This window comes from Oncorhynchus tshawytscha, linkage group LG02 (assembly GCF_018296145.1).
Source record: "Oncorhynchus tshawytscha isolate Ot180627B linkage group LG02, Otsh_v2.0, whole genome shotgun sequence".
Lineage (NCBI taxonomy): Eukaryota > Metazoa > Chordata > Actinopteri > Salmoniformes > Salmonidae > Oncorhynchus > Oncorhynchus tshawytscha.
The window spans coordinates 48,542,685-48,567,051 of record NC_056430.1 but is presented as its reverse complement, the minus strand read 5'-3'; the positions used below and the strand labels follow the sequence as shown (position 1 = coordinate 48,567,051).

The following is a 24,367-nucleotide window of genomic DNA, read 5'->3' as shown; positions in this document are numbered from 1 at the left end:
CATGAAGTGATGCTGTGATGGCTGACAGCAGATAGGGTTGATGATGACATTCAGAGTTGACCAAATTCAGTTAGATGATGACTGGGGATTCTAGGCCAGGTGCAAGGTTGTTAGACCTGGGATTAGACAAAGTACAAGTTCCGGATGATAGTTAGACAATTATGGGGACTAGATGATACCCAGTTGATAAATTAGGAGTTCTGATGATAAGTTAGTGGGTAACAGGATTGGTAATTCTAGTTGTTGACTAGTTAGATGGTGACAAGGATTGTGATGATACAGTTAGATGATAGATTGATGATAGTTCAATTAAACTAAAGGTCTGATGATGGGATTAGATGATAGTTCAGATGACCTAGTTAGATGATACAAGATTCAAGATGATGATAGTTGACCAGTGAAACAAAGTTAATTAAAGTAGAGATGATAAGTCCTCTGGGTTGATAAGATAAGTTAATTGTTGAAATAAGTTAAGTAGTAATAAGTTAAATAAATTCAAGTTAAATAAATAAATAAAGTTAAATAAATTAAGATAAATGATAAAGTTAAATGATAATAAAGTTACAAGTAAGATGTTCAGAGTTAAGTAAATGACTAAAGTTAAATTAAATAACAAGAGTTAAGTATATTGATGACAAGTTGAGTGGTGTGGGTTCAATTGACAAATTGATAAATGATTAAACCAAATACAAGTTGATAAATGATTATTAAAGTAACAGATTAGGCAAATAGAATTGATATTGGCTGAGTCAAGGTATTCATATCACATAACTTACCTACCTACACACACCTACCTACACACACCTACCTACACACACCTACCTACACCTACAGACAAACAAACAGAAACAGACATTATGTCTAAATCCGTTACCTTCATTTTTAGTGTGTAACAGTCGGGCTGATAGAGAAGTGCCACTCGTTGTATTTCTTGCATTAAGAAGTTATTTGACGGTTATCTACTCTGTGAACTGTGAATAATTGCAGGACCACAAGAAAAAGCTGAAAAGCCTTCAGTAGCGTTGCAGCGTCACAACGGAGCGAGGATTTGTTGAGCCATGCGATTGGTCCATGAGTAACAACAACATTGGACTGGAGCAATGGGATCGGCGTTGTGCCATTAAACCGATGAGTAGATTATTTTGTTTGGGAACGGCAAACCTCTTCACCGCTGCTTGGCTACGGAACAGCCGCGGCGAGCTTCGTCCGGCAGCGCCGTTTCCCCAAATTTCGGCCGATAGTTGGAGCCACTTGTCTTTTCCCTCCGTCAGGCCTTGAGGTTTATCGGAGGTTCGTTGGCCGCTGGCACCTTTTCACTTCTTTTGCCAGGCAACGGAATGCAGTCATCTCACCTGTTGTCTCGGTCTCTCTGTCTAGATCCTGGTGAATTCGGCGAGTCCCACACGTCCAGCTCTGCTCTATGAGAACGTGGTGGTGAGTGACGGCCCCATCCTCCGAGACCTGCTCTTCTCCCCGGACATGCAGCACGTCTACACACTCTCCGACAAACAGGTAAGAGAGAAATACACACAGGCATGAACACGGTGCACACACACACACGCGTGAACACAGGTATGCATGCAAACACACAAATATGCCCCGCGTGCACGCGCACACATCGACACGCTCATCAACCAACATACACACACATTCACACACGCGCACACACACACACGTAGGGACACATCACACACACTCCCTCAGACAGCAGGTCTGAAGAAAGGCGGCAGGTGTCAGCAGGGGGGGCTAATGATGCCTCATTACCTTAGACACACACAACCCTCCCGTAACCTGCAATTACATCTGTCTGTCTGGTGTGGGTCCCTGCAATTCCCCCCTGCCGACCAAGGCACACACACACCAGAATGGGATGGGCAAAGGTCAGGTGTGATTCCATGTGGGGACCTGTTCATTAACAACCTCACCACTGGCTCGGCCATGTACGGCTTTGAAGCTCTGGCTGTGGGTCGCCTGTGTTGGCTTCTAATGATGCAGCTGACACCCCCTTTACCACTCATTAGTAGAGGGAGAGAGGGGGAGGGAGGGAGGTGGAGGGGGATGGAGAGAGATTGAGAAAGAGGACAGTGAAAAGGCATCTGTGTGTCCATTTTGAGAATACGGTGTGACCGTTTCTCCGTAGGCGGTGGGTGAACAACTATGCCTTGGACAAAACATTAGGAACACCTGCTCTTTCCATGACAGACTGACCAGGTGAATCCAGGTGAAAGTTATAATCCCTTATTGATGTCACTTGTTAAATCCTCTTCAATCAGTGTAGATGAAGGGGAGGAGACGGGTTAAAGAAGGATTTTTAAGCCTTGAGACAATTGGGACATGGACTGTGTATGTGTGCCATTCAGAGGGTGAATCGGCAATACAAAATATTGAAGTGCCTTTTGAACGGGGTCTGGTAGTAGGAGCCAGGCTCCCCGGTTTGTGTCAAGAACTGCAACGCTGCTGGGCTTTTCACGCTCAACCATTTCCCGTGTGTATCAAGAATGGTCCACCACCCGAAGGACATCCAGCCAACTTGACACAACTGTGGGAAGCATTGGCGTCAACGTGGGCCAGCATCCCTGTGGAATGCTTTTCGACACCTTGTGGAGTCCATGCCTCAACGAACGGAGGCTGTTCTGAGGGCGAAAGGGGAGCAACTCAATATTATGAAGTTGTTCCTAATGTTTTGTCCACTCAGTGTATATGACAGACTTGGAACACACACACATACTGAAATACTCCTGCTCTCTACCTCACTTACACCCCCCCCACCACCAATGCCTGGCCGTGATCCCCATTAACAGAGACCAGGGTGGGGTTAAGCCGAGGGGTGCTGAAGGAGGGGCCAGGGGTACCTCTCTGTGGGGTAGACCCCATTATTAATGACTAGAAAGGTAATTCCCTGAGCCCACCCTCTTACCCTTACCCCACTGCACACCCTCCCCTCGTTTTAAATCCATGTCTCGGCTGCTCGCCTTCTCCTTCTTCTCTCTCTGACACGCTCCATTCTAAGACAAAATTGAGTGCCCCCCCTGAACCGGCTTGCATTGATCCCATTCCATTTATTTTTTTAAAACCATCTCACCCTTCCTTTTTAACCCCTTTCCTCATCTTTTTCTCGTTCTCTCTCTCTCTCTCTCTCTCTCTCTCTCTCTCTCTCTCGTGCTCATACTCACTCTCGCGCTCTCTCTCCTTCTCTCTCTCTCTCTTACACCTCTACTGCCCTGGTATAAGATAGCTGTGGAATATTCTGGAATTGGATCTTGCATGGAAGGGAGAAGGGGGGGGTGGTGTGTATCAGTAAGAGATGGGGGTGAAAGCAGAGGGCTCCTTTCAGGGGTTTAGGTTGAGTCGTGGAGCACATTAATGCCACCCCACTATGAATCCTTGTTATATATATATATATATATATAACCTCCCCCCTTACCATACACAGATCTCTCTACACTCCTTCCACCTTCTCTGGTTACACAGACCTTCTCTAGTACACACAGACAGCGATAAACACACGCGCCTCTCCCCCGCCGGTTAGAGGATGTAGCAAGGCAGACGGGCAGGCAGGCCCCAGCAGCCCCTGTGCTCTCAGCCTGCAGGGGTCCTCAAGACAAGCCAAGCACATTAAGGTGTCATTGGACATATCCACTAGAGCGTGGCCCATGATGGGTTTACTCACACACACACACACACACACACACACACACACACACACACACACACACACACACACACACACGTAGACGAACGCACACACTGAGGCACACATACAAAAGAGCACCACTCTGAGTCACGTTTAAGATACAGAGCACAAAGGCCTGGTGTTTTATGGGTCGTTTGACTCCACCTTCTTAATCATTATTATCATTATCTGAAATTTGACAGGTGTGTGTGTGTGTCGTGTGTGTGTGTGTGTCGTGTGCGTCGATTGTGTGTGTGTGTGTGTGGACCCATGCATGAACCATTCGTTGTCTACCAGCCATTGACAGACGACAAGCCCATGAAGATATATCAACTGCTGTCCCTCTTCATGTCTTCAAAATGAACTCTAGTTTAGGGAAAAGGACATATTAGGTCATTTGAGTCATTTACGACTTGAAGAAAGCAGACAATTATTATCGAAAGAACAACCGAAAAAACAGAGAAGCTTTCGCTCATTCGTAAAAGAGGTGTTTCCATACTGTCTGTCAGAGGATTGTCCCTCCAAACATTGCCCCGTATTATCTTGCGTAGCAGTAAACTCTGACGCTCTTTTTTTGTCCCTTTCCACTCCTAGAAAATATTTTTGCACCAAAGTCTCCTCCATTTGTCTTATAAGCCACTTTCAGTAAACTCATTAGTCTGTAGCTACCCCTTATCTTCTTGTCATTGTTTAGCAAAGTCACTGGGCTGTACGACTGTAATTCTTGTTGCCTTGATGAGAGTACACTGACGAGAGTCTTTGCAGTTGCTCATGCGTATCACACACACACACACACACACACACACACTTCTCAGTGCTAGCTAATTGCGTGGCATAAATATTCATGGCCTCCCTCGTGAATATGGGTCCATTTTTACCCCCCTCCCGGTATTGTGAAGCATCTTACTGGAAATGAATGCTAATACTAGTGTCGTTTGTGGGAGGTGGAATATCATATGTTCCCCCTCCTCCTCTTCTGTGTCTGTATATCGTGTTTGTCTGTGCGCTGGTGCATGCGTATGTGTACGCCTCCCCGTTTGTGTGAGTCTGTGTTCGTGTGTGTGGGCTGGCCATTGTCTGCACTCACAGTCAGCCAAATCGCACGGAAGCCCTCTCCAGGGCTCCTTAGCATCTGCCACACATTGACAGTACGCACACACACACGCTCCTAACAAAGACCCCGCTCCACAGCCAAGAGCATCCCCATTATCCCAAGGTTGTGGGTTCGAATCCCCAACCCCCTCTCTCACAAAAGACAGCGCAGCCACTTGTTCTAGCCTGCTTTGGATCTGGTCGGATGGGTTTCAGCCAGCCTTTTCATCAACTACTTTCCTTTCTCTGGGGGGCACCGCGTGTACGTCAAATGGGTTTGAACCCACAGATACTTGGCCGCCCAGCCAACCTCATTAGCATTAGAAGGCTCGACGCCAAACACCGCCTCAGTACAAACAAAGCAAATGTCTTAAGTTCCTGGAGGAAACTTTGTTTGCTTGCCGGCTGTCCTAAACCCGCTGAATTAGAGGGTGTTTGCGCAACGTTGCCTCAGTACAAAGCCAGGGAAAGTTTCTGGAGGAAACTTTGTGCGCTTGCTGTTGGCTGCATTAAACCTGTTTGAAGTAGAGGCTATGTGATTGAATCTCGGCTGAAATATAATAACAATGCATATTACATTGTTCTGTTAGATGGCTAGGGATGAGGTTAAAGCTGACGTACTCTGAGCGATTCACACACACACACACTCAGCAGCCTTACAGTAAATCTAGATGCATGTTCACAGGTGTCATGATACACAGTCACACTTGGATACGTCAGTATCACACACACACACACACACACACACACACACACACACACACACACACACACACACACACACACACACACACACACACTCAGCAGCCTTACAGTAAATCTAGATGCATGTTCACCGGTGTCATGATACACAGTCACACTTGGATACGTCAGTATAACAGACGCACACACACACACCAGAGGTGTCACTCCAGATCCACGGTGAGGTTTAAAGTTTGTAGGTCCGCAGGACATCGAGTGACGCCGCCAAAACCCGCCACTAGGGGCAACAAAAAAAACATTACAAAATAAACGAGTGCCCCTGCACTCTACGGCGAACTGCTCTACGGCGAACTGCCCTTTGGCGCCGGAGCTCGCGGCTTAAACCATCCTGCAATCCGTCCACAACGATTTAGCAAGCCGAGTCGGAATGAATGCCTAATGTTTACGACTGGTTAGCAAAGGTAGTTCATCAAAGGTAAACAATTTAATTTGATTGCTTTTCTGATTTTCGTGACAAGGTTACCTGCTGCTAGCAAGGCATAATGCTATGCTAGTCTATGATAAACTTACACAAATGCTTGTCTAGCTTTGGCTTTAAAGCATATTTTGAACATCTGAGATGACAGGGTGATTAACAAAAGGCTAAGCTGTGTTCCAATATATTTCACTTGTGATTGTCATGAATAGGAAGATTTTCTAGGAAGATTTTTGTCCGTTGCGTTATGCTAATTAGTGTCAGGCGATGATTACGCTCCCAGACCCGGGTTTGAGAGTCACAAGAATTAACCAGTCTGAATGAATGCCTAATGTTTACGACTGGTGTAGGTTCATCCTTAACCAGTCTGAATGAATGCCTAATGTTTACAACTGGTGTAGGTTCATCCTTAACCAGTCTGAATGAATGCCTAATGTTTACAACTGGTGTAGGTTCATCCTTAACCAGTCTGAATGAATGCCTAATGTTTACAACTGGTGTAGGTTAGTCCTTAACCAGTCTGAATGAATGCCTAATGTTTACGACTGGTGTAGGTTAGTCCTTAACCAGTCTGAATGAATGCCTAATGTTTACGACTGGTGTAGGTTAATCCTTAACCAGTCTGAATGAATGCCTAATGTTTACGACTGGTGTAGGTTAATCCTTAACCAGTCTGAATGAATGCCTAATGTTTACGACTGGTGTAGGTTAGTCTTTAACCAGTCTGAATGAATGCCTAATGCTTACGACTGGTGTAGGTTAATCCTTAACCAGTCTGAATGAATGCCTAATGTTTACGACTGGTGTAGGTTAATCCTTAACCAGTCTGAATGAATGCCTAAATGTAACCGTAGAGCTGTTTCTGTCTGACTACTGACCACTGCGTGGATGAAGTGGTCATTGTAATGTAAATGTTAATAGACTTTGGGGTTTGGGGGGGGTGGTGATGCGAGGAGAGGAGAGTGAGGTAGAGACAGCAGATGAGCGGAGGCGGGGGAGGGGTGGACGGCTCAAATACCAGAGGTCGTCTAGCTAGCGCCTTCCTCCTAAACACACACACACTCTGACGTGTGTCTGTGCCAGCCATGGTAACTGTGTGAATGTTGTTATTGAACCCCCCCCACCCCACACACACACACCTAGGCCTCAATGAACCTACTGTCTCATCGTGCCTCCAAGACGATTAGCTAGGTCTCTGACCCTCTCAATTATCTTGTCATTTCTCACTCACTCACTCACTCACTCACTCACTCACTCACTCACTCACTCACTCACTCACTCACTCACTCACTCACTCACTCACTCACTCACTCACACAATTCAAGGGGCTTTATTGACATTGGAAACGTGTTAACATTGCCAAAGCAAGTGAGGTAGATAATATACAAAAGTGAATTATACAATAGAAATTAACAGTAAACATTACACATACTGTAACGGTTCTCTTGTGGTGAAGGAGAGTCGGACCAAAATGCAGCGTGTAGATTGCGATCCATGTTTATTCAACAAACGTAACACGAATCTAAATACAAACACTATAAAACAAATAAAGTAACGAAAACCGAAACAGCCTATACTTGCGTAAACTAACACAGAGACAGGACCAAATACACTAAGGACAATCACCCACGACAAACTCAAAGAATATGGTTCCCAATCAGAGACAACGATAAACACCTGCCTCTGATTGAGAACCACTCCAGACAGCCATAGACCTTGCTAGATAACCCCACTAGCTACAATCCCAAAACAAAAACCCCATGCCACACCCTGGCCTGACCCAATACATGAAGAAAAACACAAAATACTTAGACCAGGGCGTGACAGAACCCCCCTAAGGTGCGGACTCCCGAACACACCTCAAAACAATAGGGAGGGTCCGGGTGGGCGTCTGTCCATGGTGGCGGCTCCGGCGCGGGACGTGGAACCCACTCAGTTAATGTCTTAGTTCCCTCTCCTCGCGTCCCTGGATAGTCCACCCTCGCCGCCGACCATGGCCTAGTAGTCCTCACCCAGAAACCCACTGGACTGAGGAGCAGCTCAGGACTGAAGGACAGCTCGGGAGTGAGGGGAAGCTCGGGAGTGAGGGGAAGCTCGGGAGTGAGGGGAAGCTCGGGAGTGAGGGGAAGCTCGGGAGTGAGGGGAAGCTCGGGACTGAGGGGAAGCTCGGGAGTGAGGGGAAGCTCGGGACTGAGGGGAAGCTCGGGACTGAGGGGAAGCTCGGGACTGAGGGGAAGCTCGGGACTGAGGGGAAGCTCGGGAAGGTAGGTAGATCTACCAGATCCTGGCTGGCTGGTGGTTTCAGCAGATCCTGGCTGACTGGCAGATCCTGGCGGATCTGGCGGATCCTGGCCGACTGGCAGATCCTGGCCGACTGGCGGATCTGGAAGAGTCTGGTTGACTGGCGGATCTGGAAGAGTCTGGTTGACTGGCGGATCTGGAAGAGTCTGGTTGACTGGCGGATCTGGAAGAGTCTGGTTGACTGGCGGATCTGGAAGAGTCTGGTTGACTGGCGGATCTGGAAGAGTCTGGTTGACTGGCGGATCTGGAAGAGTCTGGCTGACTGGCGGATCTGGAAGAGTCTGGCTGACTGGCGGATCTGGAAGAGTCTGGCTGACTGGCGGATCTGGAAGAGTCTGGCTGACTGGCGGATCTGGAAGAGTCTGGCTGACTGGCGGATCTGGAAGAGTCTGGCTGACTGGCGGATCTGGAAGAGTCTGGCTGACTGGCGGATCTGGAAGAGTCTGGCTGACTGATCTGGAAGAGTCTGGCTGACTGGCGGATCTGGAAGAGTCTGGCTGACTGGCGGATCTGGAAGAGTCTGGCTGACTGGCGGATCTGGAAGAGTCTGGCTGACTGGCGGATCTGGAAGAGTCTGGCTGACTGGCGGATCTGGAAGAGTCTGGCTGACTGGCGGATCTGGAAGAGTCTGGCTGACTGGCGGATCTGGAAGAGTCTGGCTGACTGGCGGATCTGGAAGAGTCTGGCTGACTGGCGGATCTGGAAGAGTCTGGCTGACTGGCGGATCTGGAAGAGTCTGGCTGACTGGCGGATCTGGAAGAGTCTGGCTGACTGGCGGATCTGGAAGAGTCTGGCTGACTGGCGGATCTGGAAGAGTCTGGCTGACTGGCGGATCTGGAAGAGTCTGGTTGACTGGCGGGTCTGGTTGACTGGCGGATCTGGAAGGGTCTGGCTGACTGGCGGATCTGGAAGAGTCTGGCTGACTGGCGGATCCTGGCAGACTGAAAGATCTGGCTGCTCCATGCTGACTGGCGGCTCTGGCTGCTCCACGCTGACTGGCGGCTCTGGCTGCTCCACGCAGGCTGACTGCTCTGGCGGCTTCTTACAGACTGGCAGCCCTGGCGGCTCCGTGTCAGACTGGCAGCTCCTTGCAGACTGGCAGCTCCTTGCAGACTGGCAGCTCCGTGCAGACTGGCAGCTCCGTGCAGACTGGCAGCTCCGTGCAGACTGACAGCTCCTTGCAGACTGACAGCTCTGGCTGCTCCTTGCAGACTGACAGCTCTGGCTGCTCCTTGCAGACTGACAGCTCTGGCTGCTCCTTGCAGACTGACAGCTCTGACTGCTCCATGCAGACTGACAGCTCTGACTGCTCAATGCAGACTGACAGCTCTGGCTGCTCAATGCAGACTGACAGCTCTGGCTGCTCCATGCAGACTGACATCTCTGGCTGCTCCATGCAGACTGACAGCTCTGGCTGCTTCATGCAGACTGACAGCTCTGGCTGCTTCATGCAGACTGGCAGCTCTGGCTGCGCTGAACAGGCAGGAGACTCCGGTAGCGCTGCAGAGGAGGAAGGCTCTGGCTGCGCTGAACAGGCGGGAGAATCCTGCAGCACTGTGTCGGAGGAAGGCTCTGGCTGCGCTGAACAGGCGGGAGACTCCGGCAGCGTTGGAGATGAGGAGAGCTCTAACAGCGCTAGATAGGCGGGAGACTCCGGCAGCGCAGGAGAGGAGAAAGGCTCCGACAGCGCTGGAGAGGCGAGGCGCGGCGCACTGTAGGCCTGATGCGTGGTGCTGGTACTGGTGGTACTGGACCGAGGACACGCACAGGAAGCCTGGTGCGGGGAGCTGCTACCGGAGGGCTGGGGTGTGGAGGTGGTACTGGATAGACCGGACCGTGCAGGCGCACTGGAGCTCTTGAGCACCGAGCCTGCCCAACCTTACCTGGCTCGATGCCCACTCTAGCCCGGCCAATACGAGGAGCTGGAATATACCGTACCGGGCTATGCACCCGCACTGGGGACACCGTGCGCACCACTGCATAACACGGTGCCTGCCCGGTCTCTCTAGCCCCCCGGTAACCACAGGAAGTTTGCACAGGTCTCCTACCTGGCATAGCCATACTCCCTGTGAGCCCCCTCCCCCAAGACATTTTTGGGGCTGACTCTCGGGCTTCCGTCCGCGCCGCCGTGCTTGCTTCGCCAACCTCATTCTCCGATAACCTTCCGCGCACTGCTCCATCGAATCCCAGGCGGGCTCCGGCACTCTCCCTGTGTCGACTGCCCACCTGTCTATCTCCTCCCAAGAAGTATAGTTCATACTGTACTCCTCTTTGGGCTGCTCCTGTTGCCTCCTCTCCTGCTGCACCTGTTGCCTCTCCTGCTGCTCCTGCCTGTTGACACGCTGCTTGGTCCGTTGGTGGTGGGTGATTCTGTAACGGTTTTCCAGGTGTGAAGGGGAGTCGGACCAAAATGCAGCGTGTAGATTGCGATCCATGTTTATTCAACAAACGTAACACGAATCTAAATACAAACACTATAAAACAAATAAAGTAACGAAAACCGAAACAGCCTATACTTGCGTAAACTAACACAGAGACAGGACCAAATACACTAAGGACAATCACCCACGACAAACTCAAAGAATATGGCTGCCTAAATATGGTTCCCAATCAGAGACAACGATAAACACCTGCCTCTGAGAACCACTCCAGACAGCCATAAGACCTTGCTAGATAACCCCACTAGCTACAATCCCAATACAAAAACCCCATGCCACACCCTGGCCTGACCCAATACATGAAGAAAAACACAAAATACTTAGACCAGGGCGTGACACATACAGAAGTTTCAAAAGAATAAAGACATTACAAATGTCATATTATGAATATGTACAGTGTTGTATCAATGTACAAATGGTTAAAGTACACAAGGGAAAATAAATAAGCATAAATATGGGTTATATTTACAATGGTGTTTGTTCTTCACTGGTTGCCCTTTTTTTTGGCAACAGGTCACAAATCTTGCTGCTGTGATGGCACACTGTGGAATTTCACCCAGTATATATGGGAGTTTATCCAAATTGGGTTTGTTTTCAAAATCTTTGTGTAGTCTGAGGGAAATATGTCTCTCTAATATGTTCATACATTGGACAGGAGGTTAGGAAGTGCAGCTCAGTTTCCACCTCATTTTGTGGGCAGTGTGCACATAGCCTGTCTTCTCTTGAGAGCCATGTCTACCTACGGCGGCCTTTCTCAATAGCAAGGCTATGCTCACTGAGTCTGTACATAGTCAACGATTTCCTTAAGTTTGGGTCAGTCACAGTGGTCAGGTATTCTGCCACTGTATACTCTTTGTTTAGGGCCAAATAGCATTCTAGTTTACTGTTTTTTTTGTTAATTCTTTCCAATATGTCAAGTAATTATCTTTTTGTTTTCTCATGATTTGATTGGGTCTAATTGTGCTGCTATCCTAGGGCTCTGTGGGGTCTGTTTGTGAACAGAGCCCCGGGACCAGCTTGCTTAGGGGACTCTTCTCCAGGTTAATCTCTCTGTAGGTGATGGCTTTGAACCTGTTAAGGATGATGCGAATATAGTATATGCATATGATAAGTATGTGTGTATAGAAAACACTCTGAAGTCTCTAAAACTGGTTAAATCGTGTCTGTGGCTATAACAGAACGTGTTTAGGAGTAAAAATCCCAGGGAAAACTTCACCAAAAACACAAAAAAATATTCATCCGCCAGTCAATGTATTGTCTAAGGTGATAGAAAATAAATGAGGTTCCCATTACAATGCCTACAGCTTCCGCACGATGTTGCCAGTACTGGCATTTCATGGCTAGTTTATCCTTGGTGAGATGACGTATAGGCACTTCCTGTCTTGGGGCTCACCGGAGGATGTTATGAAAGTGGAAAAATGGACGATGATTTCAAGACTTGCTGCTATCGAATACAGATCGCCCCGTGATCAATTTGATCGATTATTAACGTTTATTAATACCTAAAGTTGGTTTACAAAAGTAGTTTGAAGTGATTTGTAAAAGTTTATAGGCAACTTTTGTCATTTTAAAAAGTGACGTTGCGTCTTGTAAACCTGAATTTTCCTGGATCAGACCGGCCTTCATAAAATGACATTTTGGGTGTACAATGACGGATTTAATCAGGAAAAAGACCCAATTGTGATGTTTATGGGACTTATAGGAGTGCCAACAAAGAAGCTCGTCAAAGGTAATGAATGTTTTATATTTTATTTCTGCGTTTTGGGTAGCGCCGGCTACCGCTAAATCTTTTGTTTAGGTCTCGTTCAGGTATTTTGGGGGTGCATGCTATCAGATAATAGCTTCTCATGCTTTCGCCGAAAAGCATTTTACAAATCTGACATGTTGGCCAGATTCACAACGAGTGTAGCTTTAATTGAGTACCTTGCATGTGTGTTTTAATGAAAGTTTGAGTTTTATCGAGTACTACAGGTGGCGCTCTGAAATTGCATGGATTTAGGTTCCTTCACAGGAACTAAATGCCGCGTCATCCCTAAGAGGATCTTGTTATAGGAACAATCCCAATACCGGGATCGATATGATAACTACCAGTGAAAATAGAGGGCGCCAAATTCAAACCACAGAAATCTCATAATTACAATTCCTAAAACATACATGTTTTTATATCATTTTAAAGGTAATCTCGTTTTTAATCCCACCAAAGTGTCCGATTTCAAATATGCTTTTCAGCAAAAGCACTACAAACGATTATGTTAGGTCTCCACCAAACCACAATAAGCACAGCCGTTTTCCAGCAAAATATAGCATAAAAAAACAGAAATAAAGACAAATTAATCACTAACCTTGAATTATCTTCATCAGATGACACTCATAGGACTTCATGTTACACAATACATGTATGTTTTGTTTGATAAAGTTCATATTTATATAAAAAAATCTGAGTTTACATTGGTTTATTAGATTCAGTTGTTCCAAAAACATCAAGTGATTTTGCATAGCCACATCGTTTCAACAGAAATACCTATCATAAATGTAGATGATAATACAAGTTATATACATGGAATTATAGATACACCTCTCCTTAATGCAACCGCTGTCAGATTTCAAAAAAAGTTTACGGAAAAAGCAACACATGCAATAATCTGAGACGGCGCTCAGAACAAAAGCCAAATTAGCCGCCATGTTGGAGTCAACAGAAACCAGAAAATACATGATAAATGTTTCCTTTGATGAACTTCATCAGAATGCAGTCCTAGGAATCCCAGGTCCACAATAAATGCTTGATTTTTTTGAAAATGTCCGTTATTTATGTCCAATTAGCTACTTTGGTTAGCGCATTTGGGAAACAATTCCAAAGTCACAAAGCGCGTCCACTATAACTTGACGAAATGTCCAAAAGTTCCGTAACAGTCAGTAGAAACATGTCAAACGATGTACTGAATTAATCATTAGAATGTTGTTTACATATATCTTGAATAACGTTCCAACCGGAGAATTAGAATGACTTCAGATGACCGATGGAACGCAGGTCCTTCCCCTGTGAACGCGCCTGGTGAAAGCATGGTCAACTCGTGGCAGTGGTGATATTTCCTGTCTCATTCGACCCCCCCCCTTCACATTAGAGCCATCAGACAAAGTTCTATTGACTGTTGACATCTAGTGGAAAGCGTAGGAAGTGAAAACTCATCCATATCTCGCTGTAATTTCAATGAGAGCTTGGTTGAAATTCTGCCACACCCAGAAAAAAAACAGGAAGTGGAATTTCCCAGGTTTTTGCCTGCTGTATGAGTTCTGTTATACTCACAGACATAATTCAAACAGTTTTAGAAACTTCAGTATGTTTTCTATCCAATACCACTAATAATATGCATATATTAGCAACTGAGACTGAGGAGCTGGCCGTTTACAATGGGCACATTTTCATCCAAGCTACTCAATACTGCCCCTGCAGCCATAAGTTATGGGAGGTTTGGGAATCGCTTCCTTTTAGGTGGTTGAAGAATTGAATGGGTCTTTTCTGGATTTTGATCATAAGCGGGTATCGGCCTAATTCTGCTCTTCATGAATTATTTGGTGTTCGACGTTGTACATGGAGAATATTTTTGCAATATTCTGCATACAGAGTCTCAATTTGGTGTTTGTCCCATCTCTCTTGTTCTCTTGCTCTCTCGCTCTCTCAATTTAAGGGCTTTATTGGCATTCTCATATGTTAACATTGCCAAAGCTCTGTCTTCTCTTTCTTTCTTACACTCTCTCTCTCTCTCTCATGCTCACAATTGCTTGCTTCCTGTCTCTCTCTCTCACTCTTCCCCAAAAATCTCTTTCTCTCTTCCCCAAATTTCTCATTCTCTCGCTTCTCTTTGTATTTGCTCTCTCAATTCAGTTCAAAGGGCTGTATTGACACGGGAAACAAGTGTTTACGTTACCAAAATGAACAAACAAAATTGAGAAGACAAAAACGGCGTCAGCAAAAAAAAAAACGATTAGGAATGAACACTAAACACACTCACGTTTCAAAATGATAGTCGTTTCACGTGTGATATCATCTTCATGTCCAACGTTTTGGCCCCCTCCCTCTCTCTCCCCTCCCTCTCTCTCCCCTCCCTCTCTCCAAGTCTCTGCTGAGTTTTGGGCAAACATTGGTCTCCATGGCAGTGCCCCCAGCAGTTCTCATACTGTACCTGACCCCTGAGCATAATCAAACCACAGTCAACAATGAGCCTCTCTCAGTTCACACACGCACGCACACTGTGGTGTGTGTGTGTGTGTGTGTGTGTGTGTGTGTGTGTTTGTAAGTAAAACCCAGGCCATAACAGTGGCAGCCATGGTCACGTTACCCCAATCCTAACCTTCACTATTAGGCAACCACACTCCAAACTGGCCTCAGATCAGCGTACAGCAGCATTGGGCCACTTACATTCCACACCCTTGTCTGAGATGTAACACGCTGCTGATTCCTAGTCATTTAGGCGGAGGGGTAGAGAGAGGCCTTCTATCACCACACTCCAAATTGACCTTAGATCAGTACTTGGCGTCTCTGAGATGAATTTGCGAACTTCATTCGTGTTTACAGATGGCCTAAAAGTTTGTTATTAAGGTGCATCATGTCTGAGGATTTTGTACGTTCAAGCGGCTCCCCTGTGAAGTCGCGACTGGCGACCCTACGGATAGTGACCCGAATCGAGTCGCATTTTACATGTGGAATCGCACGAGAAAAGGTCGGCAGTCAGACTTCTACAGTGGGTGGTCTCTAAAACCGATCCGCATTTGGTGCGACGTGTGTGAGACTTTTAGCAGTGGCAAAGAGTGTCTCTCTCTGACTGACAGCAGCTGGATCTCAACCTGCTGCAGATGGTGTGTGATTTGAGTTTGCATTTCTGAAATGGAGGAATAAAGGAACGGAACAAATCCTTCCACCATCAACTCCAACTCCTTTCTCTCTCCCCCTAGCTCTCTCTTCCTCTCTCCCCCAAGCTCTCTTCCTCTCTTTCTCTTTTCCTCTCTCCCCTAGCTCTCTCTTTCTCTCTTTCTCTCTCCCCCTAGCTCTCTTCCTCTCTTCTCCCTCCCTCTCGCTCTCTCCTCTCCCCCATCTCTCTCCCCATGCTCTCCCCCATGCTCTCCCCCATGCTCCCCCATGCTCTCCCCCATGCTCTCCCCATGCTCTCCCCATGCTCTCTCCCATGCTCTCCCCATGCTCTCCCCCATGCTCTCCCCCATGCTCTCCCCCATGCTCTCTCCCATGCTCTCTCCCATGCGCTCGCTCTCTCGCATGCGCTCTCTCTCTCGCATGCGCTCTCTCTCTCGCATGCGCTCTCTCTCTCGCATGCGCTCTCTCTCTCGCATGCGCTCTCTCTCTCGCATGCGCTCTCTCTCGCATGCTCTCTCTCTCGCATGCTCTCTCTCTCTCATGCTCTCTCTCTCTCATGCTCTCTCTCTCGCATGCTCTCTCTCTCGCATGCTCTCTCTCTCGCATGCTCTCTCTCTCGCATGCTCTCTCTCGCATGCTCTCTCTCTCGCATGCTCTCTCTCTCTCGCATGCTCTCTCTCTCCCGCATGCGCTCTCTCTCTCCCGCATGCTCTCTCTCTCTCTCGCATGCTCTCTCTCTCTCGCATGCTCTCTCTCTCTCTCGCATGCTCTCTCTCTCTCTCTCGCATGCTCTCTCTCTCGCATGCTCTCTCTGCTCTCTCTCTCTCACATGCTCTCTCTCTCTCACATGCTCTCTCTCTCTGCATGCTCTCTCTCTCGCATGCTCTCTCTCTCGCATGCTCTCTCTCTCTGCTCTCTCTCTCGCATGCTCTCTCTCTCTCGCATGCTCTCTCTCTCTCACATGCTCTCTCTCTCACATGCTCTCTCTCTCTCACATGCTCTCTCTCTCTCATGCTCTCTCTCTCATGCTCTCTCTCTCTCACATGCTCTCTCTCTCTCATGCTCTCTCTCTCTCACATGCTCTCTCTCTCTCACATGCTCTCTCTCTCTCTCATGCTCTCTCTCTCTCACATGCTCTCTCTCTCTCACATGCTCTCTCTCTCTCACATGCTCTCTCTCTCACATGCTCTCTCTCTCACATGCTCTCTCTCTCTCACATGCTCTCTCTCTCTCACATGCTCTCTCTCTCACATGCTCTCTCTCTCACATGCTCTCATGCTCTCTCTCTCTCATGCTCTCTCACATGCTCTCTCTCTCTGCTCCTCTCTCTCTCTCATGCTCTCTCTCTCTCCCTCTCTCTCATGCTCTCTCTCTCTCTCACATGCTCTCTCTCTCTGCTCTCCTCTCTCTCATGCTCTCTCTCTCTCTCATATCTCTCCTCTCTCTCTCTCACATGCTCTCTCTCTCTCTCCCATGCTCTCTCTCTCTCTCTCATGCTCTCTCTTCCTCTCTCTCACATGCTCTCTCTCTCTCTCTCTCATGCTCTCTCTCTCTCTCTCTCTCTCACATGCTCTCTCTCTCTCTCTCCACATGCTCTCTCTCTCTCTCTCACATGCTCTCTCTCTCTCCCCCATCTCTCTCTCTCTCTCTCTCTCCCCAGCCCTCTTCCTCTCTCTCCCCTAGCTCTCTCCTCCTCTCTTCCTCTCTCCCCCTAGCTCTTTCTTTCTCTCTCTTCCTCTCTCCTCCTAGCTCTCTCCTCCTCTCTTCCTCTTTCCCCCTCTCCTCTCTAGCTCTCTTTCTTTCTCTCTTCCTCTCTCCCCCTAGCTCTCTTTCTCTCTTCCTCTTCCTCTCTCCCTAGCTCTCTCTCCCCCCCCTTCCCCTAGCTCTCTTTCGTTCCTCTTCTCTCTCCCCCTAGCTCTCTTTTTATTCTCTCTCTTCCCCTCTCCCTATCCTCTAGCTCTCTCTCTCTTCTCTCTTTCTCTCTCCCCTAGCTCTCTCTCTTGTCTCCCTCTTCCTCTTCCTCTCTCTTCCTCTCTTCCCTCTCCCCTAGCTCTCTCCTCCTCTCTTCCTCTCTCCCCTAGCTCTCTTTCCTCTCTTCCTCTCCTATAGCTCTCTCCCTATCTTCTCTCTATGAAATATATAAATTCCCTATCTTGCCCTCTCCCCATATATACACTCTATTTTCTCTTTCTCTTTTCTCTCCCCTAGCTCTCTCCTCTCTCTTTCTCTCTCCCCTAGCTCTCTCTCTCTCTCTTTCTCTCTCCCCTAGCTCTCTCTCTCCCTCTTTCTCTCTCCCCCTAGCTCTCTCTCTCCTCTTCCTCTCTCTCCTCTCTTTCCTCTCTCTCTCGCTCTCTCCCCATAGCTCTCTCGTCTCTCTCTCTCTTTCTCTCTCCCCCTATGCTCTCTCTCTCTCTCTTTCTCTCTCCCTCTCCCCATGCTCTCTCGCTCTCTCCCCATGCTCTCTCGCTCTCCCTCTCTCTCCCATGCTCTCTCCCCATTCTCTCTTCCTCTCTCCCCATGCTCTCTCTTCCTCCCCATGCTCTCTCTCCCCAGCTCTCCCTCTTCCTCTCTCCCTCTCTCTTCCTAGCTCTCTCCTCCTCTTCCTCTCTCTCCCAGCTCTCTCTCTTCCTCTCTCTCCCCTAGCTCTCTCTTATCTCCCCTTGCTCTCTTTCTCTCTCTCCCCTAGCTCTTCTCTCTCCCCCTAGCTCTCTTTCCTCTCTTCCCCCTAGCTCTCTCCCCTAGCTCTCTCCTCCTCCTTCCTCTCTCCCCCTAGCTCTCTCTTTCTCTCTCTCTTTCCCTAGCACTCTCCTCCTCTCTTTCTCTCTCCCCCTAGCTCTTTCCCTCTCTTCCCCTCTTTCTCTCTCCCCCTAGCTCTCTTTCTCCCTATTCCTCTCTCCCACTAGCTCTCTTTCTCTCTCTTCCTCTCTCCCTAGCTCTCTTCCTCTCCCCCTAGATCTCTTCCTCTCTCTTCCTCGCTCCCTCTAGCTCTATTTTTCTTACGCCCTCTTCCTCTCTCCTCTAGCTCTCTTTCTCTCTCAACCTTTCTCTCTCTTCCTCTCTCCCCTAGTTCTCTTTCTCTCTCCCCCTACCGCTTTCCCTCTCTTTCTCTCTCCCTCTAGCTCTCCTTCTCATGCTTTCTCTTTCTCGCTCCCTCTAGCTCTCTTTCTCATGCTTTCTCTTTCTCTCTCTCCCCTAGCCAGCTTTCTCTCGCTTTGTCTCTCTCTCCCCCTAGCACTCTTTCTCTCTCTCTCCCCTACTTCTCTTTCCTTCTATCTTTCTCTCTTTCTCTGTCCCCCTAGCTCTCTTTCTCTCCCCCTAGCTCTTTCTCTCTTTCTCTCTCCCACTAGCTCTCTTTCTCTCTCTTTCTCTCTCCCACTAGCTCTCTTTCTCTCTTTCTCTCTCCCCCTAGCTCTCTTTCTCTCTCCCCTAGCTCTATTTTTCTTACGCCCTCTTCCTCTCTCCTCTAGCTCTCTTTCTCTCTCTCGACCTTTCTCTCTCTTCCTCTCTCCCCTAGTTCTGTCTCTCTCTCTCTCTCTCTCTTTCTCTCTCCCCCTAGCTCTTTCTCTCTCTTCCTCTCTCCCTAGCTCTCTTCCTCTCCCCCTAGATCTCTTCCTCTTCTTCCTATCTCCCCCTAGCTCTATTCCTCTCTCTTCATCTCTCTTCATCTCCATCTCTCTTCATCTATCTTTCTCTTTCTTTCTCCTCTTTAATCCCTCCCCTAGCTATGGTTCTCTCTCTCTCGCTTCCCTCTCCCTAGCTCTTTCTCTATCTTCTCTCTCCCTAGCTCTCTTTTCTATATTTCCTATATCTCCCTCTAGCTCTCTTTCTCATGCTTTCTCTTTCTCTCTCTCCCTCTATGGCTCTTTCTCCATGAAATTCTCTCTTTCCTCTCTCCCCTAGCTCTCTTTCTCTCTTCCTCTCTCCCCCTAGCTCTCTCTTTCTCTCTCCCTCTAGCTCTCTTTCTCATGTGTTCTTTCTCTCTCTCCCCTAGCTATCTTTCTCTCACTTTGTCTCTTTCTCTCCCCCCTAGCTCTCTTTCTCTCTCTCCCCTACTTCTCTTTCCTTCTCTCTTTCTTTCTCTCTTTCTCTTTCTCTGTCCCCCTAGCTCTCTTTCTCTTTTCCTCTCTCCCCCTAGCTCTTTCTCTTTTCCTCTCTCCCCTAAGCTCTCTTTCTCTTTTCTCTCTCTCTCCCTAGCTCTCTTTCTCTTTCTCTTCTCTCTCCCCCTAGCTCTCTTTCTCTCTCTTTCTCTCTCCCCCTAGCTCTCTTTCTCTCTCTTTCTCTCTCCCCTAGCTCTCTTTCTCTCTCTTTCTCTCTCCCCTAGCTCTCTTTCTTTCTTTCTCTCTTCCCTAGCTCTCTCTTCCTCTCTCTCCCTCTCTCCCTAGCTCTTTTATCTCCATCTCTCCTAATCATCTCTCTTTCTCTCCCACTAGCTCTCTTTTCTCCCCCTAGCTCTCTCTCCCTCTAGCTCTCTCTTTCTCTCTCCACTAGCTCTCTTTTTCTCCCCCTCTAGCTCTCTTTCTCTCTCCCTCTAGCTCTCTCTTTCTCTCTCCCTCTAGCTCTCTTTCTCTCTCCCTCTAGCTCTCTTTCTCTCTCCCTCTAGCTCTCTTTCTCTCTCCCTCTAGCTCTCTTTCTCTCTCCCTCTAGCTCTCTTTCTCTCTCCCTCTAGCTCTCTTTCTCTCTCCCTCTAGCTCTCTTTCTCATGCTTTCTCTTTCTCTCCCCCTAGCTCTCTTTCTCTCTCTCTCTCTCTCCCTACTTCTCTTTCCTTCTCTCTTTCTTTCTATATTTCTCTTTCTCTGTCCCCCTAGCTCTCTTTCTCTTTTCCTCTCTCCCCCTAGCTCTTTCTCTTTTCCTCTCTATCCCTAAGCTCTCTTTCTCTTTCTCTCTCTCTATATCTCAGAGCTATGGCTTATCTCTCTTTAAATCTATCCCCTAGCTATCTTTCTCTCTTTCTCTCTCCCCTAGCTCTATTTTTCCTCTCTCCCCCTAGCTCTCTTTCTCTCTATTCTCTCTCCCCTATGCACTGCTCTCTTTCTCTCTTAATATCTCTCCCTAGCTCTCTTTCTTTCTTTCTCTCTTCCCTAGCTCTCTTTCCTCTCTCCCTCTCTCCCCCTAGCCCTCTTTGTCTCCATCTCTCCCCTAGCTCTTTTTCTCTCCCTAGCTCTCTTTCTCCCTCTAGCTCTCTCTTTCTCTCTCCACTAGCTCTCTTTTTCTCCCCTAGCTCTTTTCTCCCTCTAGCTCTCTCTTTCTCTCCCCTAGCTCTCTTTCTCTCCCTAGCTCTCTTTCTCCCCCTAGCTCTCTTTCTCTCCCCCTAGCTCTCTCCTTCTCTCCCCCTAGCTCTCTCCTTCTCTCCCCCTAGCTCTCCCTCCCCCTAGCTCTCTCCCCCTCTCTCCCCCTAGCTCTCTCCTTCTCTCTCCCCCTAGCTCTCTCCCCTCTCCTCCCTAGCTCTCTCCCCTAGCTCTCTCCCCTAGCTCTCTCCCCTAGCTCTCTCCCCTCTCTCTCCCCCTAGCTCTCTCTTTCTCCCTGCCTAGCTCTCTCTTTCTCTCTCCCCCCCCTAGCTCTCTCTTTCTCTCTCCCCCCTAGCTCTCTCTTTCTCTCTCCCCCTAGCTCTCTCTTTCTCTCTCCCCTAGCTCTCTCTTTCTCTCCCCCTAGCTCTCTCCTTCTCTCCCCCTAGCTCTCTCCTCTCCCCCCTAGCTCTCTCCTTCTCTCCCCCTAGCTCTCTCCTTCTCTCCCCCTAGCTCTCTCCTTCTCTCCCCCTAGCTCTCTCCTTCTCTCTCCCCCTAGCTCTCTCCTTCTCTCTCCCCCTTCTCTCCTTCTCCCCCCTAGCTCTCTCCTTCTCTCTCCCCCTAGCTCTCTCCCTCCCCCTAGCTCTCTCTTCTCTCCCCCTAGCTCTCTCCCCCTAGCTCTCTCCCCTAGCTCTCTCCCCCTGGCTCTCTCCCCCTAGCTCTCTCCCCTAGCTCTCTCCCCTAGCTCTCTCCCCTAGCTCTCTCCCCTAGCTCTCTCCCTAGCTCTCTCCCCTCTCTCTCCCCTAGCTCTCTCCCCTAGCTCTCTCCCTAGCTCTCTCCCCCTAGCTCTCTCCCCTAGCTCTCTCTTCTCTCTCTCCCCTAGCTCTCTCCCCCTAGCTCTCCCCCTAGCTCTCTCCCTTTCTCTCTCCCCCTAGCTCTCTCTTTCTCTTTCCCCCCTAGCTCTCTCTTTCTCTCTCCCCCTTCTCTCCCCCTAGCTCTCTCCTTCTCTCTCTCCCCTAGCTCTCTCCTTCTCTCTCCCCTAGCTCTCTCCTTCTCTCTCCCCCTAGCTCTCTCCTTCTCTCTCCCCCTAGCTCTCTCCTTCTCTCTCTCCCCCTAGCTCTCTCCTTCTCTCTCCCCCCTAGCTCTCTCCTTCTCTCTCCCCCCTAGCTCTCTCCTTCTCTCTCCCCCTAGCTCTCTCCTTCTCTCTCCCCCTAGCTCTCTCCTTCTCTCTCCCCCTAGCTCTCTCCTTCTCTCTCCCCTAGCTCTCTCCTTCTCTCTCCCCTAGCTCTCTCCTTCTCTCTCCCCCTAGCTCTCTCCTTCTCTCTCCCCCTAGCTCTCTCCTTCTCTCTCCCCCTAGCTCTCTCCCCCTCTCTCTCCCCTAGCTCTCTCCTTCTCTCTCCCCTAGCTCTCTCCTTCTCTCTCCCCCTAGCTCTCTCCTTCTCTCTCCCCTAGCTCTCTCCTTCTCTCTCTCCCCCTAGCTCTCTCCTTCTCTCTCCCCCTAGCTCTCTCCTTCTCTCTCCCCCTAGCTCTCTCTTCTCTCTCCCCCTAGCTCTCTCCTTCTCTCTCCCCTAGCTCTCTCCTTCTCTCTCCCCCTAGCTCTCTCCTTCTCTCTCCCCCCTAGCTCTCTCCTTCTCTCTCCCCTAGCTCTCTCCTTCTCTCTCCCCCCTAGCTCTCTCCTTCTCTCTCCCCCTAGCTCTCTCCTTCTCTCTCCCCCTAGCTCTCTCCTTCTCTCTCCCCCTAGCTCTCTCCTTCTCTCTCCCCCTAGCTCTCTCCCCTAGCTCTCTCCCCCTAGCTCTCTCCCCCTAGCTCTCTCCCCCTAGCTCTCTCCCCCTAGCTCTCTCCCCGTAGCTCTCTCCCCCTAGCTCTCCCTTCATCAGAAGGTGTTAATGGGATATAATCCTCAGGTCATCCTTCCGGGAATAGTGTAGAGCTTTCTCACCCTCCTTTCCCTCATTTCCCCCTCCTTCCCTCACTCTCAAAAGAAAAGAGTGTTTGAACGATGGCAATCCCCTTTGAATGTGGCACCTGCGGCAGGAGATATAGTCAGGTGGGATCATTTGCCGGCTAGGAATAGGTTTTCATGTGTCTTAATCTGGGAGATCGTGCTCAGCTATCGCTTTCTGTTTTTCTCTCTGTTTCCCATCTCCAGTCTCTCCCTCCCTCGCGCTCTCTCTCTCCCTCCCTCGCGCTCTCTCTCTCCTCCCTCGCGCTCTCTCTCTCCTCCCTCGCGCTCTCTCTCTCCTCCTCCCCTCCTCCCTCCCTCGCGCTCTCTCTCCCCTCCCTCGCCTCTCTCTCCTCCCTCGCTCTCTCTCTCCCTCCCTCGCGCTCTCTCTCCCTCCCTCGCGCTCTCTCTCTCTCCCTCGCGCTCTCTCTCTCTCTCCCTCGCGCTCTCTCTCTCTCTCTCCCTCGCGCTCTCTCTCTCTCCCCTCCCTCGTGCTCTCTCTCTCTCCCTCCCTCGCGCTCTCTCTCTCTCTCTCCCTCGCTCTCTCTCTCTCTCCCTCCCTCGCGCTCTCTCTCTCCCTCCCTCGCGCTCTCTCTCTCCCTCCCTCGCGCTCTCTCTCTCCTCCCTCTCTCTCTCTCTCTCTCTCTCTCTCCCTCCCTCGTGCTCTCTCTCTCTCCCTCCCTCGCGCTCTCTCTCCCTCCCTCGCGCTCTCTCTCCCCTCCCTCGCGCTCTCTCTCTCCCCTCCCTCGCGCTCTCTCTCTCCTCCTCGCGCTCTCTCTCTCCTCCCTCGCTCTCTCTCTCTCCCTCCCTCGCTCTCTCTCTCTCCCTCCCTCCTCGCTCTCTCTCTCCTCCCTCCCTCGCTCTCTCCCTCGCTCTCTCTCCCTCCCTCGCGCTCTCTCTCTCCCTCCTCTCGCTCTCTCTCTCCCTCCCTCGCGCTCTCTCTCTCTCTCCCTCCTCTCTCTCTCTCTCTCCTCCCTCCCTCGCTCTCTCCTCTCTCTCTCTCCCTCCCTCGCGCTCTCTCTCTCCCTCCCCTCGCGCTCTCTCTCTCTCCTCCCTCGCTCTCTCTCTCTCCCTCCTCGCGCTCTCTCTCTCCCTCCCTCGCTCTCTCTCTCTCCCTCCCTCGCCTCTCTCTCTCCCTCCCTCGCTCGCTCTCTCTCCTCCCTCGCGCTCTCTCTCTCCCTCGCGCTCTCCCTCCCTCCTCCCTCGCTCGCTCGCTCTCTCCCTCCCTCGCGCTCTCGCTCGCTCTCTCCCTCCCTGCGCTCTCTCTCGCTCTCTCCCTCCCTCACTGTTTCTGTTTCGGCGGTGATGCTTTACAGATAGCGGCAGAAGGGGGGCTCGATGCCATCACGGCCCTAATGGAAGTTAGGCTGTCACGAGATAACACTCCCCTCTTTCTCTCGCTTTTCAGTTTGGTGTTTTTCGAGGCGTGTCGGAATGATGGGGGGATGTGATAACGTTAGGGGAAGAGGGATGGACGAAAGGAATAGGGAAGATTATGTTTTAAATAAGTGATATGTTGCCTCTCAATCATGCCTGGTCTTTATGGATAATTCTGTAGCTTTGCTGCTCAATTGTGATTGGATGGAAAGACTGTGTGGCATGTGATTGGCATGGAGAGAAGCCATTCAGAGCCCAACGTAGGGTAAGAATTGGG

At 49.6% G+C, this 24,367-nt stretch overlaps 1 protein-coding gene across 2 annotated transcripts in view; it reads left to right on the top strand.

Moving 5' to 3' along the window:
* LOC112233724 (plexin-A1-like) overlaps window positions 1–24,367 on the top strand; it is a 327,164-nt gene that overhangs the window by 167,174 nt on the left and 135,623 nt on the right. For both annotated transcript variants that reach the window (XM_042300320.1, XM_042300324.1), the window contains exon 4: window positions 1,378–1,512. In XM_042300320.1, the coding sequence (XP_042156254.1) occupies window positions 1,378–1,512 (135 nt within the window). The remainder of the gene's footprint in view (window positions 1–1,377; window positions 1,513–24,367) is intronic.